Here is a 17,509-nt window from a genome sequence, read left to right on the forward strand (position 1 = left end):
AAACCATCCTCCGTGAGTTGGAGAAGATGCTCTCTATAGAAAGTCATCTTCGTACCTAGCTCATGTGTAGGCTGTATCCATGACCTCTTCGTATCCAACTGAATCAAGCCCTGTCTGATGAGCCTAGTAATCTTTGCCCTAGTGAGGGAGATGGAGGGTGCATCCAGAGAGTACTCAAATGGGGGTAGCCGGTCCATACTAAAGCCATGTAACTGAAACCAAGATGCCATCTCTGCATACCAACATGATTTATCTCCCTGTAATGCTAGGTGTCGCGAAGACTCTAGTGCTAATCGAGCATATCTGTCTCTAGGGAGAGCCCAAGTGCTATGCATAAATGAAACTGATCCAGTGAGTGCTTCCACTACCAATGGAGGAGCAGCGAGCTCCACCCTAATAATGTCATGTGGTACTGAGGCCTTGGCCCTAATCATCCGAGAAATCATAGACACCAAGGGCTTCTCCATACATCTCCATCCATCAGTATTGCCAGCAGTGCTATGATGATCAACTAAGGGGCCCCATATCTCCACTCCGTACAACATGGCCAAAGTGACCAAAGTGTCAGAGAGCCAAAGCTTTGTCCGACGTTCGTAGACAAGTCTCCCCAATGCTGGATAGGCTCTGGTCAATCGCGTATCTGCTACACACCTCAAAGAAAATACTAGACCATTGAAAACTGCCCCAAGATAAGTGTATGAATCTGCATACTCCATAGTCTCTCGACCATATGTAGAAGTGGGGGCGGACCTCCTTACCCACTGCGCCGTGGTGTTAAACACCATTACCTTGGTCTTATCGAGGTTCACAGACAATCCACTGTCCCGTGCAAATACATGCAATGCATCCAAATGACGTTGCATCCCCTCTGGAGAATCGGAGATCAGCACAATATCATCAGCATATAATAGCAACGGAATGCATGTCCCTGCAAGTTGAGCACCTCTATCACCCTCTGTATGAACATAATCTGAAAACTCATCTACATATATCCCAAAGAGAGTCGGAGATAGGGGACAAACCTGCTTCACCCCAATGGTGGAGTGAACCATGTCGGACATGCCCTGAGTAGCGTGTACCTGTCCTACCACTGTCCTGTATAAAGCTAAGATCCCCCAGATCAGCTCTGTGGGCACCCCCATGTCTTGCAATCTGCGTATGAGTCAGGCTCCTGGCACTGTATCAAAGGCTTTGCGAAAATCCGCAAAGCTACAATATATCCTCCTGCCATGGTGTGTACCCTCCTCAATAATGGCTCTAAGTGTCAAAATCTGGTCAAGAGTGGAGAAACCTCTCCTTAACCTTGCCTGTCCTGCTGCCCGTATGCCCTCTATCTCTGCCCATCAATTCAACTCATGCTCAAGAATTGATGCATATAGCCTAGCCAGAGTGTGACCGACCATGATGGTTCGGTAATTCCCGGGAAGCATAGGATCTCTCGACTTGAAGATAGGCACAATAGTGGACATACTCCAAGTCTTAGGGAAACCCTCAATACATGGCTCTATTAAACATCATAGCAAGAGGCTCTGCAAGCATATCTCTGGCATGGATAAAGTGCTTCGCTACCAGACCATCATGATCCTGTGCTCTTCCTGTCTTCATCTTGTCAATGGCTTTCCTTACCCTCTCAGCAGTAAAGAAAGTACATGTACGTACATGTTTTTGGGCATGTCTCTGGAGGGTCAAGCAAAGGTGGCTGCCTCGATGCTGTATAGAGAGATGTAGCATATTCCCCCCATGTCTCTATGGAAGTGATGGCTGGCGGTAGAGAGTGCTCATTGAAAAGCCTCCATGCCTCACTAGAGTCTTGACTCATAAACAACTGATACAGATCACGCTCTAATTGAGATAGGTAAGCCCTCTTCTTTCGTCGCACTAGGCGGCGGAAGATAATCCGTGACTGTCTGTGTAACAAACTGCTGACGTGTCAAAGCCTAAAGAATGGAGCCAACTTATAGATGATGTGGTTGCCCGAGAGCAGAAACCCTAACCCTAATTTTTGCCAGAAACCCTAACTATTGAAACCCTCATTCTGGAAACCCTAACCCTAAAACCTGCAAACCCTAATTCTGGAAACGCAAACCCTAAAACCTGCAAACCCTAATTCTAGAAACCCTAAGAAGAACAAGCAACAGAAGAAGAAGTCCTACCAACTTGTGGAGACCCTGTTCGATGGGGTCCCAAGTGACATAAAGGCATTAAAAATAAAGCAGAACACACTCAAAAGACTTGCACATCAAAATATGATGATGTGGCACCTGTACGGACGTTCCGAAATTCGCGGCGGGTTTTTAGGGAAATCCCGAAATTTTAGGGAAGTGATTTTTTCGGGTCAGCTTTTCATATCTGATGCTTTTAGGCTTTGGGCCTTTAAATATGAGCCTTGGGGGCCCTCTCTGGCACTTTTTAGCGCGCAGATTGCAGAGCAGGTGCTCCTCGGCTGTTGTACTTTGTGAATCGGCAGTAATATAAAGAAATACCGAAAGGGGCGCCAAGGTTTGGGGCCAATACTCTCTGGGGTGGAATTCTGCCACTCCGTGTCGCGTGTCGTCTCTCTCTCTCTCTTTCATTTTAGTTGTTATTGAAGTGCTAAAAGTGTGTTCAGTTTGTTCTTTTCTATTGGCACGTGGTGCCCGCTTTGTGACAGTGGTATCAGAACATCAGGCGTGTGCTTTTTTGAAAGCATACCGGTCCTACAAAAGAGCAGACAGAGCTACTGAAATTGAATTATATTTGAGGTATCAGCCACGCCCACCCTTACTTCATCACGCATCGGGCGCGCCCTCGTCTTCACCGCTCATGTCTTACAGGGCATAAGCCAATTAAGATCCCTTGTAAGAGAAGGATCTAGATTTGTTTCAAGTCACTGTTTTTCTCAGAAGCAGTGCCATGCAGATGTTGATGTCTACAGCTACCAAGCAACATACTCCAAGTACTTGGCAAGCTTTCAAGAAAATTTTTGCCCGAAGTTATATGGTTTCTGATATCTTCCTTCGGAGTGCAACTTCTGGCAGAGTGGGGTATCCTGAAATGCTTGCCATGGAAACCCTAGCAGATTATAACTTGAAGTTTCTCGACATCTCCCAGTAGATGTCTCTTCACGAGTAGATGACCTTGGAGGTTTAGTGTGATTGCTATCTCTTGGGACTACCATCGCCGCCAAAGAAACATTGTCTGTCCAAGAGTTGATGGACCATGCCGTGCTCGGCTACGACCTCATGGAAGCCCTAATTTTTGGTGCAGGTTTCAAGATGGAAAGTCAGTCGACTTTTCGAGCTCGACTAATGTCGAGATTGCTTTTTAAGTTTGAGTATTGTTTGATCTTGTTTGGAATTTGTTTGAAATGGATGGTATCTGTTTTGAACCTGTTTTGGTGCCGATTTGAATTGTTTGACTCTGGTTTGATACTGGTTTCAATGATTGGTGATTTTACTCCCGGGTGGAGAAGTGAGAAATACTGTTTTGGTATTGTTTGAACCTCGGAACGATGCATGCCGATGCCTGGGGAGCGTTTCGTTGTATGTTTGAAAACCTTCGAATGACGCAGGCCGATGCCTGGGGAGTGTTTGGTTGTATGCTTGTAAAATAATTGTTGTTGTGACTCCCGGCCCGGACCTGGATGGTTATGCGGGAGGAGTATTAAGAAGTGTGAGCAGTGGTTACTCTCAGCACCTCCAAACGACGCAGGCTGCGGTCTGGGGGGCGTTTGGTTGTAAAAGGCCTCTATGTCTCCCGGCTTGGACCTTTTTAGGTTATGCGGGAGGAGTGATGAGGGAGTCGTTGTATATCTCCCGGCCCGGACCTTGTTAGGTTATGCGGGAGGAGTGTTCATCGGCAACTTTATGTTTCTATGTCTTGTAACATGCATATGTGAGCATTTGTGTTGCATTGTGATGTGCCAACCACTGAATATTCCTAATTGGATGAGATTGCCTTGGGTATGTAATTTTAGTGCATCAAGACACCCGTGGAAGATCAGTACGGTCTGGGTGTGATGGCTAATTTTACTACGTCGGAATATCAAGAGTTCCGATCGGGATGAAAGGAGAAGCTAACTCCTTAATCAAAACAGCCGATAGGAGCAGCTAACTCCTTGATCAAAAGAGCAAAAAGGAGAAGCTAACTCCTTAATAAAAAGGAGCAAACTGATTGTGCCTCGGAATGTCCCTGGGAATGACCCTCGGAAATTTTTGAGCTAACTTGAGTTGTTTTGCAGATATGCTGTAATCGCGGACGATTACTCTCTTTCAAGAAGGGGAAATGTAACAAACTGTTGACGTGTCAAAGCCTAAAGAATGGAGCCAACTTACAGATGATGTGGTTGCCCGAGAGCAGAAACCCTAACCCTAATTTTTGCCAAAAACCCTAACTGCTGAAACCCTAATTTTGGAAAGCCTAACCCTAAAACCTGCAAACCCTAATTCTGGAAACCCTAACCCTAAAACTTGCAAACCCTAATTCTAGAAACCCTAAGAAGAACAAGCAACAGAAGAAGAAGTCCTACCAACTTGTGGATGGGGTCCCAAGTGACATAAAGGCATTCAAAATAAAGCAGAACACACTCAAAAGACTTTGCACATCAAAATATGATGATGTGGCACCTGTAAGGAGTCCGGACGTCTCGGAATTCGCGGCAGATTTTTAGGGAAATCCCGAAATATTAGGAAATTGATTTTTTGGGGTCAGCTTTTCATATTTGATGCTTTTAGGCTTTGGGCCTTTAAATATGAGCCTTGGGGGCCCTCTCTGGCACTTTTTAGCACGCAGATTGCAGAGCAGTTGCTCCTCGGTTGTTGTACTTTGTGAATCAGCAGTAATATAAAGAAATACCGAAAGGGGCGCCAAGGTTTGGGGCCAATACTCTCTGGGGTGGAATTCCGCCACTTCGTGTCGCGTGTCGTCTCTCTCTCTCTCTCTCTTTCATTTCAGTTGTTATTGAAGTGCTAAAAGTGTGTTCAGTCTGCTCTTTTCTATTGGCACGTGGTGCCCGTCTTGTGACAGTCTATGTGTAGTAGTATTGATGAGCACCTCTCTCTGTAATCTGATCCTCGTCTCTCTACACTCCTCAGCATACGAATTGTCTGAGGCATGCTCCCAGATCGTCTGCGTGTAGGTTGGCTGTGGGGATATGCCTCTGATGCTGCATCATGTAGCATCTCTGTTAGAATCTGGGTGAGCTCATCTAGCGGTCGTCCTGGCTTCTAAGTGTGTAGCTGCCTGTATATCTCATCAGTGTACACGTGATCCGTCTCCCTCGTGAAGGTATACCGAGTATGTGTGGAGGCCTCTCCCAATGGAGCTGTGTTAAACTGGAGAGAGAGAGAGAGAGAGAGAGAGAGAGAGAGAGAGAGAGAGAGAGAGAGAGAGAGAGAGAGAGAGAGAGGGGGGGAGGGGAAATGAAATGCTACATTAAACGTCTTCAAAAGGCCAAAATGACCTATGAGACCAAACTGATACAATCTTGGTGGATCTAATATAATGTCTGGGTACAAAAATTAAATGAAGTTAAGTGAAAAATTAAAATCTTATCTGCTAGATGTGAACTAAGCAGGTAGCTGGAAATGTGTAGGATTATGGATATGAGTAGGGCGGTGAAAGTAGTGACTGGGGGCTAATACAACACATTGTGTGTGTGCGTGTGGGGAATGAGTACTGGAAGAAGGGGGGGGCGGGGGGGGTGCACAGGGGTGCAATCTATCCATGCTGAACTCATGTACCTGAAACCATGATGTCATCTCCCCATACCAGCGTGTTTATCTCCCTGCATAGCTAACTGTTGAGAGGACTCCAAGTGCTAGGCGGCCATATCTGTCTTTGGGGAGGTCCCACAAGCGGTGTATAAAGGAGACCGATCTAGTAAGCGCCTCAACCACTAGTGGGGGGCAGCTAGCTCTGCTTGAATAATGACATGTGGTACTGAAGCCTTGGCTCTAATAAGCCGCGAGATCATAGAGACTAGAGGCTTCTCCATGTGTCCCCATCTGTCAGTGCGACTTGGCCTCCCGTGATGGTCCAATGAAGGCCCCCAGATCTGAACTCCATAGAGCAATGCAAAAGCCAAGAGAGTGTCAAAAGACCAGAGCTTCGTCCGAGGCTCCTCAAACTGAATCTGTGAACACGTGCTCTGGTCAGTCTAGTCCCTGCTGCTCTCCTCAATGAAAATGCTGGTCTTCTAAAGACCACCCCAAGGTAGGTGTAAGCATGTGTATACTCCACTGTCTCATGGCCTTATCTTCTGGTCCACTATTGGGTGGTGTTAAACACCATAACCTTGGTTTTATCAAGGTTGTTAGAAAAACCACTGTCGTGGGCGAACCTTTGCAAAGCATCCAAGTGACGTCCCATCCCTTGCGGAGAGTTGGAGATCAACACAATATCATTAGCATATAACAATAGTGGAATCCATGTCCCTGCCAGCTGTGCATCTCTATCACCCTCTCTCTCAATATAGTCAAAAGCCTCATCCACATACATACCAAATAGCAGAAGAAAGCGGGCAGCCCAGCTTCACCCCGATAGTGGAGTGAACTAATGTAGATAACCCCTCTGAACTGTGTACATGCCCCACTACTGACATGTATAATGCCATGATCCCCCAAATCAGCTCTTTGGGTACTCCCAACTCCTGTAGTGTGCCCATCAATCTAGCTCTGGCACCGCGTCAAATGCTTTGCGGAAGTCCACAAAACTACAATAGATCCGTCTCTCATGTGATCTGCCCTCCTCAATAATGACTCTGAGTTTCAGAATGTGGTCAAGAGTAGAAAAACCTCTCCTGAACCTTGCTTGCTCGGCTGTGCGTATACCCTCCCTCTCTGTCCATCTACTTGCAGCAGGGCTACAGTGTCACTGGCATGGGACAAGCAGTTAGTTGCAGTTGGGCTTGAGTTCACACTGGGCGGACTCTCACTTGGGCAGTGACACGTGGCAAGTGTTACGAATGGTGGTCCAGTGGACACCGCGGCCAAATAACCACCACCTCAGTTAGGAGATAGGCTTAGCTGGATTGGGATATCGGCCAACTGTTGGTGCTATGAGGAGATACATATGAGTGGTTGGTTCCAGTCGTGGGGACGCATCATGATCTACTTTGGTGTGGTCAGTCATCTTGAGTTGTACACAGCACGTCGCACCATCCCTGCACAGTTGAGCCTCGACACCCCACTGTACCTATAAGAGCTGGGCTAGAGCTAAGTGTGCTGCCATGCCAGTGTGTGTATTGGTTTCTTGAGTTAGTCGATGTTCATGCTGTTCATGTTCACTGTTGAGTCGTACTGTTGTTGCTTTGTTGTTCATTGTCTTCTTTGTTCTCACTCTGTGGAGTGAGATCTCACGCACACAACACTGAGGAGCACCCACTATAGAGGGCACGACACATTATCTCTGCTACAGGTGCTCTCATTTTTGACATGCCCCATGGGACCTCAACTGAAGTCTCACTCTGTCGAAAGTCGAGTTGAGGAGCTACTGGTTTGGGCGTGCCTCAGCTTGGTTCCATCTAGTTTTCCCTTGACCTGCTTAGTTTTCAACCTGCTCGTCTAGACCTGCTTGTCTATTCTCTCGTCTTGATCTAGTAGTCTCTAGGCTGGGTCTAGTCCTCTCTCGTCTAGGTGTCGGGAGTAGGCTGGGTCTAGTCCTCTCACCCAGGTCTAGAAGGAGGTCTAGGCACTCGCCTTGGTCTAGTGGAGTCTGGACGAGTGTGAGGTAAAGGTCTTCGTGTACAATTGCTCAAAGCTTTGGTGGGGTTTTGGTTACTGCATGACACATACAAGGCAGTCAAAAGAGCGACAAAGCCCACTACTAAGTCCCTTGAAGTACTACCACAGGAAGCGTCAACCCTTCGTGCCAAGCAGAAGTCCACCAGCCCCATTACCCCTATCTTCTCCCTCAACCAGTTCTACACCTCCCTAGTCACACCCATCAGTAAACTTCTCACCCACTGTGTTACAGCAAGCTCCGGTGCAACAAGCTCTTGCACAGACAGCCATGGAAAAGCTCGCAATTTTTCTAGCTAAGGTGAATATTAAGTTTCCGACTTTCAAAGGTCTCTCCACAGAGGATGCTGACGACCATGCCCGGAGGTTTGTTTCTCTTTGCAGACGTCGTGGTCTCAACCGAGAAGATGCCTACTTAGTACACTTTCCATCCACCTTGGATGGTTTAGCCGACAAATGGTACAGTCAGTTTGTAGAGAACCTTTTTACAACTTGGGCCATGTTAGGACGACAATTCTGTGAAGCTTTCAGGCTAGGCGACTTCCAAGAGAAGGTTCTGGATGAGTTAGCCAATCTAATGCTCCGGCCAAATGAGACTTTTGTAGAACTCATGATCAGAACCAAGTCTCTGGTCGCTAAGCTTCCTCAGTAACCCGGTGAATTTATGGCTAAGAAATGGGTGGAGAAGGCTCTGCCCAAAACCTCTCAGCAAAAACTCAGAGAGAATCTCCGACCTGAGGCCAACTTGGAGGAGTTTGTTGCGGCTGCTACTAGGATAGAAGGAACTAGGAAGCTGTTCACCGACTCCCCTTAGGTAGAGCCCCCCTCAATCAATGTTTTTGGAAAGTCCTTCTGACTCGTTAACTTCTTTATGCAGGGAATTGGAAACCCTTAAGTTACAGCAAGCTCTTCAAGAGGAGAGGTCCTTCTCTCTTAGACAGGAGGAGCCTCTAAATCACGAGGCATTGGAACAGATCAAGCGCGAGCTAGAAGAGCTCAAGTCTCAACAGGAGACTAAGGCTATGGTTTGGTGTAGCTCATGCCACTCTCCAGGGCACCCTCCACATGAATGCCCCCTTCGGGTTTACTGCCACTTCTGCGAAAAGTTTGGACACGAGGACAAGGATTGCTACTACCTCAAGGGATTGCGACAAATACAACAAAGTCTTGGTCCTACTCTTCAACAAGGGCCACCACCTGCATCCAACTTGGTTTCCCCCTATGGCCATCCAAACCACATGCCACCTTTGCTAACAGCCCCTCCTATGCAAGGTATGGAGAGCACTTTTCCCTCTCAAAGCTTTTATCATACCCATGCTCCCTCATTACCTCAAAGCTTCTATGCCTCCACCTCCAACTCAATGCACCAGGAGCAAGGACCACCTCGCCCATTGAATCGGCCCATTTTGTGCTACAGATGCGGGGAATATGGTCATTACCAAAGCAAATTGCCCAGTCATAAAGCCCTGTACCACTGGAGGGACATTCACATCAACAGGAGGTACAGACTGACGTGGCCGTGAGCTCTCGCCAATCTTGAAGACCATAGGAGTTTCTTGCCTGTCCTTTGAAGAGGAACCCTCTTCCATAATGCCCTTCCCTTTGTCGGCCATAGTGTAGTCCCTTGTTTTTGTACTCTGTGTCTTTACCCGAAACAACCGAGGCTCACTCTTTGAGGAAAAAGTGATTGATGTCCCGGCAATGGAACCTTGAAACCGGCCCGTGGGGCGGTAGACTTTGGCTTTCACCCAAAATTCTTTACTTTGCTTTAGACATACACACACACACACACACAGAGAGAGAGAGAGAGAGAGAGAGAGAGAGAGAGAGAGAGAGAGAGAGAGAGAGAGAGTACTTTGCAAAAGGAACCTGCGACGGGAATTAACACTGAAGTACACACACGGCTTGGAAGCTAGAATGCTCCGAGGAGACGCCGACAACCTGTAGACCCCAAAATTGGTGCCCCTTTCGGTATTTCTTTATACTTTGAGAGGGTAAATTACAAAGTAGAGTCCTGGGAATTCTTTACCTGTACATAGCTAGATACCACCTGTTTTGGCCAAATTTGGGCAGCATAACAGCCCCAAAACTTTCGCGAAACCTATTCCCTTGTTGGAACTTACTTCCACTGGCATAAACCCTCTGATTCCTGCCCAAAAACAGTAAATTCAGCACGCTGTATTTACTGGTTTTTGCCCTGTTTTCAGCCCTAAACAGTCCCCGAACTGTCCTTTGTCAGTGGGGCACTGTTCCCAATGGTTATGGCGTCCGTATGGCTGAAAAACAGTCAAATTACAGCGCATACACAACGCTGAAAACGCACCTGTTTGGTGAGGTTATGACCCTCACTGGTGCTTGCTTTTGGAGTAGCAGTTAGCTACTCCTGTTTCTGCTCAAGGAGGCTCTTGCCTCAGCACAAAAGCATGAAACCACACAGCTGTACATAAGTCAAATGAAGAGCTCTCTTGTGGGGCATAACATAACTGCACGTAGGGGAGAGAGAGAGCAGTGTGTAGTGTGAAGGTCATCACTCCTAGCACTACACTGTACATAGAGTGGAAAGAAAGCACTCAACTTAAAAATCAGCGCTACCTTCTTTTGCATGAGGAAAGTGCATAGAAATGTGCCACTTAGCATTTTCCCGTTTCGGGGTTGCCGCCTAAAAATCTCCCAACTGGTTGCCCAGTTGACTTCACGGCAGAGTTGTAAAATGTTCCCCTTGTCATTCCGAAGGTAATGACGCAAACACATTTTACGGCCCAAAATAGCAGTTCCCTAGTTTTTAGGAGATGCTTCCGTTGGGCTCCCACTGGTCTTTTGACCGTCCCAACTGTCGGATACTTTCTGTCGGTGATCCCACCTTGACTTTATGCCTTTATTGAGTTCACTTCCTAGTATCAACCAACTTGCTAAGTGCGACGGGGGGACCTACATGATCTTGTACTGAGCCTAGACATCGTCTTACTATACGAATTCCAGTGCCGACCCACTTCTTGTCTATGGGTGAAACTACCGTTCACATTGGCCATACAATGTCCGACCACGGTCTCATAAATAAAACAAAAATCATTGGAAAGAAACCTACAACTAAGGTTAGCAGTTGCCACGTCCTCGTGACATAGTTAACAACTGCCACGTCCTCCTGACAGAGGTATTTGCTTCAGATTGCACAAATGCTGATACAATGGTCCTAGATGCTGAGATGCTGATGGGATCTTGCGATAGGTGCTTGGATCTGCGAGGCTAAGGGCTGGAAATTGAAAACGCTAGGGCTGATTCGTGGCTTAATTTGGAAATGCTGGAATTATGGCTGAAACCTTCAACTTCTGAAAAATGCTAGGGCTGAAAACTGATGGCGATGCAAATCTGCTACTAATGGCTGAAAATGTTGATGGTCTGTTGGTCATGGCTGAAAACGCTGATGCAAAAACGCAATGGATGTTGATGGTACTGTCGGTACTCGGTGTTGATATTGAGGTTATTGATTTATGCTTGAGAAGTGACCCTTGGGATCACTTATATAGGGGTTTAAATCTGGGTCGGGCAATGCCAATCAAAATCCACGATTTCTAAATTTCACTTATGGAACGTGATTCACATGCAAATAAATACCTAGGCTAGGTGCTAATGCAATTGTATGAGAACACTCCGAAATGGCTACACCTAGCAGACACTGGCTATGCTCATGTGCAATCAGAGGGTATGCAACTAATCTAAAGTGCCTAGACGTGCAGGTCCTATGTAGATTCTCATAAGGTTGCGATAACACTTTCTAGGCTGTCCTAAACCCTAGAAGTAGGAGTTCTCTTGTCCACATGCACATAGGCTTAGATGTGCACGTGACACCAAACCATGTAGAACTCACAAGACACTCTTTCTACAAGATTTTAAAGTTCCAAAGGACAAATCAAAAGAGAGCTAGACACATCATGTCACGTGCACATGGCTCTGTGCGCCACGTGGACATGCTTCATCGACTTCCAGAGCCAATTCTGTACATATCTCTAGATAGGAGTGTCTAGAATCCTAGGAGGATTAAAATTGGTAATTTTGGGGTTGTGTTTGGAGGACCTGTGTGTCTGTACAAGTCCATTAGATTAGGGTTTTGAGTTTTAGAACTCTCTTTCATAAATGGTTCGTAGTCTCGTTTTGACAGATGTTATTACACTCCGGTGGGCATTTGACATAAGGTGTATTTAGGTCTAGGCCAGAGGAACGTATCGGTCCAGTTCTTTCGTCAAATGGTTCACAAATCAATGGGTTATGGCCATTCTATTGCCCGAAACTCATATGTGCGCACATTTGCACATTTTTTTGACCTTGGCATATTTTTACGACTTGGCACCTAAAAAGTGAGTATGAAGGAACCAACAAGCCTAGCATTTTTCCATAATTTGGGAGGGCAAGTGCAGATCAGCCCAGCCTTTTTGCATCCTGCAGCCCTTGGTGTTTTTGCTCCCTATCACCAGCACATCAGCCAACTGCCACATTAGGAAGAGGATGGGGTGTAGAAGGGCCTCTTTATTTGCCACGAGCTTATGGAGGTGATTAACATTTTGACGAATAGGTGTACGCCATGTGTGCAATGCACTTTTTCCCCCAAAAAGGAGGTGGACAATTTTATGATTTTTTGGCCTTCCATAACTCCCACATATGATCTCCGATTTGAGTGGAGATCATAGACATGCAATCTACTCGTCGAGCTCTTTCCATAGATATGCTACATGATATGGTTTCACCCGCTAGATTTTAAATTCAATTTTGGGGGGGAACTTTGAATTCAAACAAACTAACCGTTTTGGCTGTTTGAATTCAAAAGCTGTCCTTTGATTACTTTCTTAATACTACAGGTTTGACTTCCTTAAACTGCCAAATAAAGAAGCCCTCCTAGAACTTATTCTCTTCCTAATGGCTGGCTCATCTTCCTTGCCGGAAAAGCCTCTCGTTTGTGTACGCAAAATCCCTATGGTAGCTCGGACCTTTTGGCCCATCGAGCCTCTTCTCGTCCATTCCCTCGTTGGATGGAGTGCTCCCATTGAAAGATGAAAGAGTGAAGGTTATGATTGATGAAAGGCCACTCAAAACTACATCTGATGATGACCGCACGCACACTGGTCCAAAGATGAAACTCGAAAATTTAGTTGAAAGGCTACAAGTGTGGGTGCGGTCAATATGTAAAACCTCTATTGACTTATACCTTTCATTACCAAGTAAAGAGTTTAAATAACATGAAATTGCTTATCTTTTTTGCCCTTGTCAAGGTTTTTTTCTTATCATCATCCCCTTTCTTTTTGTTCTTGGGGTAGTTCCATGCAAGGTGGTTTGGAGACAAACAGGTGAAAAAAAGGTTTTCTTTCTTTGCTCTCTTCTTGACTAATCCTAGGCCCCTTCATCATTTTCTTGAAAGGTGGTTTTTTATCCTTTGAAAATGAAAAATTTCTTTTTTCCTTCTGAAATGGCCATGAAGTTCTGGTTTCTTTATCATTAGTGGGGTTTAAAGTGCTTCGGAAGCGTGTGGGGTCTTCATAGATTAGAGCAAATTTAATTGTATCTGCCAAGGTCTTCGTTTAAATTGTTTCCCCAACCCCTTGATGAAAGCTCTTGTCTCATGAAAGTGGTTAATGCCCTGGAGTTTAAGGATGATTTCACGGTATTCAGATATGAAAGTGGTTAATGCCCTAGAGTTTAAGGATGATGTCATGGTATTCAGATATGTAAGTGAGCTGTGGCTTGCCTCTTTGCAAAGCTTAATCCCAATCATCTCAATTTCTTTCTAGTTCATTCTTGGGTAAGAACTCTTTCAAAAAGACCATATCAAATTAAGCCCAATCTTCTGGAGTTTTACCCGTTTCTTTGAGGTTCATCCACCATTCATAGGCTCTGGGGCCCAAGGTGAGACTTGCCTTGAGCATTTATACTTTGAAGGAGTGTTTTAAGCCTATGCAAGTCTAGCCATTTCTGGAGGAAAGTGTTAAACAGAGTCTTTATTTCTGTCTTTTTCCTCACCGCTAATCTGGGTGGTTTCATATCTTTAAGAACGGGATTTTCTCTAGTCCTAGCAGCATGGTCTTGAGAAGGCTGGATGTAGATGTAGTGTCCAACATCGTGCACCCTGTTTATTATGCTGCTCATGACAAACATCCCATTCTTCTTTATTTTTCCCAAGTCCCAATCTCCGTCATATGGAGATCTTCATTTATTATGGTCTCAAAGAGGGAGATTTCCTTTTTCTCTTTTTTCATTTTGGGTAACCCTATTCTCTCTCCCTCCTGTGTTTTTTGGGTTTATTTCAAATTCACTGAAACTTAAAACAGATAACGTAAAACCTATGCATTCAACATGCACAGAATGTACAAGGGAGCTTTCCCTGATGATGATTATGCTACGCATACGGATCGAAGCGAGCAACACTTCACGGTGATCATTTCTTTGGGCTTCTGGACTTGAAGCGCTCGTGCGACAAACACTTGTCTTAGTAACAACTTCAATACCCTTGCTCTTGTTCGGTTACTGTGGAAAGCCGATCTCCAAGCAATTTCCCTTTATGATCTGAATCTGGAACATGTTTGCCGAACCCCTTAAGGTACACATGGGGTGATCAAATTGTAGTGTAAAAGGGCTACCATAAGCTATGGTTCTAGCATTTTCACAACTGGCAGGCGGCCGATTGAAGCTGAAAGCAGCAAGTCAAAGCCTATGCCAACAACAGCTTGAAGCGAACAGTAGTCGCCACAAGGTTAGCACCAGAGCTGTTGGCAAGGAGAAAGCTGGAATTTGTCAGCAGCCTTACAAGGGAAAAGGCATCAGCCGGGTAAGCAATGGCACCTAACGATTAGTTGGTGGCACCAGTAACTGCCTGAGAGGGTGTTGAAGTCACAGGGCAATTGCCTTGAGAGAGTGTTGGCGCAGGTGCTCATAAGGCAGGAGATGGCGCAATCATTTTCGCTTTACGCAGGTGCGGCAGCCTGAGGAAAGCAGCTCTGATACCAGTATTAAGTTCTTCCCTCATCAGTTCGCTATGAAGAGAGCCCTAACCCCCCTGCCCCCTTTCCTTCATGGCCTTGTGAGCTGCCGACGGCCAGCATGGGCAAGCCTCCTTTTCCTTATACACTTGTCCACTTAACTATTAACTACTAGAGTGAGTTCCCACGCTAGTTAGCCGTGAGCTCCTAGCCATGCCCCCTTGCTCGTAGGCGATAGCATGCGGGCGCCCCAAGCTATAGGATACGTCACACTTTCTTAGCTGACCTTGACACTTTTTATCTTGACATTTTTTATTCTCTTCAGGAGAAGTTTTTATCTTGGCCTTTTCCGTTTGGTGAGTTTCAATTTTTGCCCATGTGGCTAGTTGTATATGGTTTTGTCAGATGTCGCCCTTAGGCATGCTTTGTACCTGCCATGCTTTGTACCCCTCAGAATTGAGGGGTCTTTTAAGCAGTGTAATAGGGAACGGACAGAACACAGCCCAAACGTTTTGAAACGGTGTTCCGAACGAGTCCCGTTCTTGAAATGGAGTCGGGAATGGGACACCATTCCGGAACGGGGTGTTACCGAAACGGTGTTCCGGAACGGGGTGGAACGTCGAGCAGAATGGGCAAAAGTAGGCATTTGTGGGCAAAAAGGTAGGCATTTGGGGGCAGATTTGGGGCTCTTTGGGGGGCATATTTGGGGCAGTTTGAGGGCAGGTTTGGGGGCAGATTTGGGTTTGTTTAGGAGTCGATTTGGGACTAAGTTGAATGGAGGTAATTCAAGCCTTACTATAGTCGACCGAACCGGCCCCGTTCCTGTTCCCGTTCCCGTTCCCGTTCCGGGTAACTATGCTTTTAAGAGAGAGAGAGAGAGAGAGAGAGAGAGAAATGAAATGAAATGTTATATTAACATCTTCAAACGGCCAAAATGACCTATGAGACCAAAAAGTTACAACGTGGTGAATCTGAAACAATGTCTGAGTACCAAAAATGAAAAGGTAAACCGCTAGACTGTAGAATCCTAAACTGTTAGATGTGTACTCAGTAGCTAGTTGGAGCTGTGTAGGATATGAGTAGTGGGGTGAAAGTAGTGAGTGAGGGCTAATACAACACAATGTGGGTGTGTGTGTGTGTGTGGGGGGGGGGGGGATATAAAGGGTAAGAGTTGATACAAAGGCTGGTACAAGATGAACCGGGTGTAAAATCCTCAAAAGAGCTAAATCACAGGATATCCATGGCGGATCTCATCAATCTCCTCCATGGTGGCCGTCATGCATGTCGGGCCAAAGTGATCCGAATCCAGAGAGAGAGAGAGAGAGAGAGAGAGAGAGAGAGCCTTTTCTTTGTTGTAATGAGACTTTGTTCACCAACAGTTGAAGGGGCATTAAGGTCACCCAATTCAAAATTGGTGCTAAAAGCTTGAATGACGTTGAAGATTGGCATTGCCTTCTACAAAAACACTGCAAGGACCAAAGTTCCGATGTGAGCTCTGAAAGCAATCTGTTAATTGTTATGCCGATTGTTTAGATGTGAGCATTTGCCATGTGGAAATGATGACCAGCAGGGATTCAAGTAAAAGACTCGTATTTCTGATTTGATTGTAAATGTCGATGTGATTGTGCTCTTAGCTGCTGTGTGTTTATGTTATGTAATAATTTACTGAGTTCATGGTACCTAAATTAATCACTAGCGTTGTATTCTCACAAGTGTTCTATCAAAGTTGAAGTTTGCAAGTTTAACAACCTCATATGTTTCTTGGTTTTGTGTGTGTATGGTTTCTTCAGCCTCATCCTTTTGATAATCCCTTGTAGAAGGCTTTAGACTAAAACTTGTGTATCAAAGTAGAGGGACTATATCCACTAGAATGTTGCTTGGCACTTTTGTATGCAGATCTTAAAACTCTAAAATCGCTCACTATTTTCATCTATATGTTGCTAGTGTATCATTTAGGATTTGGTTAACTCTTTGACATAGTTAAGCTTCCCAAAAATCAAATGCAACTCTCTAAAGTTTTCTATAAAGTAATTGTCGATTTTCTACAAGTAGTGTTAATATGTATGAGGTGCTCGCTCTGTCACAATAACCATGACTAATTTGGTTTGTATGAACCAAGCACGTGGCATTTGCTTCAATTCACACTTTTTGAACAAAACCAGAAGGCTGCATTACATTAATAGTTTTATATCAATGACTCCAAAAGTTGATTTTGCTGATTTGAAATCTTGTAGCATGTCATCAAGATCAATGCCCTTCTTTTGAGCATAACTTTTTACCACGAGTCTAGCTTTATAGCAACCAACATGTTTGTCTTCTTGTGCTTCAAATTGAAAACCCACCTTGAACTTTTTTTTTTTTTGGAGGAGGTAATTTACACAGAGCACACCATCTTCATATAGCATCCTTTTGAGAAATTTTGAGATTTGGGCCTTACTTGACATTAATTATTGTTCTCATACATACATACATACATACATACGTGGTACACCCAAAATTTGACAATCTAGTGCATAAGAGGCATGTTGACAACCTAAATGATCCCAACTAGACAAAGCTGCATCTGATTGATTGCTATGTATAGTCTACACTCCATTTCGGCATGCCTTTGTTTGCTCATTTTAAGCTCTAGCCATTTACATCTTTTACATTTGCATTAGAGGTTGGATAATCTAGGGTGTACATGTAATTGATTAGGACATTCATGTGCACCAGTAAATAGAGAACATATCATATGCACTTTGTGAGTTCATGTGTCTCCTTGATACATGGTAACAAAGGCTAAACAATATCTTCTACAAAAGCAACATCTTTACTAGTTGAGATATA

At 45.1% G+C, this 17,509-nt stretch overlaps 1 protein-coding gene across 7 annotated transcripts in view; it reads left to right on the plus strand.

Annotated features, from left to right (window-relative positions):
* Positions 1-16,386, plus strand: part of LOC147463655 (Man1-Src1p-carboxy-terminal domain protein) — a 60,589-nt gene extending 44,203 nt beyond the window's left edge. For 4 of the 7 annotated variants that reach the window (XR_015185250.1, XM_086490007.1, XM_086489977.1 and 1 more), the window contains 2 exons: positions 13,025-13,065; positions 16,060-16,386. Coding sequence is in view for 5 of the 7 variants with exons in the window: in XM_086490007.1 (XP_086346133.1) it covers positions 13,025-13,065; positions 16,060-16,074 (56 nt within the window). In the remaining 2 variants the exon portion in view is untranslated. The remainder of the gene's footprint in view (positions 1-13,024; positions 13,066-16,059) is intronic. The other 3 variants (XR_015185249.1, XM_086490011.1, XM_086489985.1) reach the window with 1 other exon arrangement.
* The last annotated feature ends 1,123 nt before the right edge of the window (positions 16,387-17,509 follow it).

The sequence above is a fragment of the Adiantum capillus-veneris genome, chromosome 2 (genome assembly GCF_014529385.1).
Source record: "Adiantum capillus-veneris isolate H3 chromosome 2, ASM1452938v2, whole genome shotgun sequence".
Classification (NCBI taxonomy): domain Eukaryota; kingdom Viridiplantae; phylum Streptophyta; class Polypodiopsida; order Polypodiales; family Pteridaceae; genus Adiantum; species Adiantum capillus-veneris.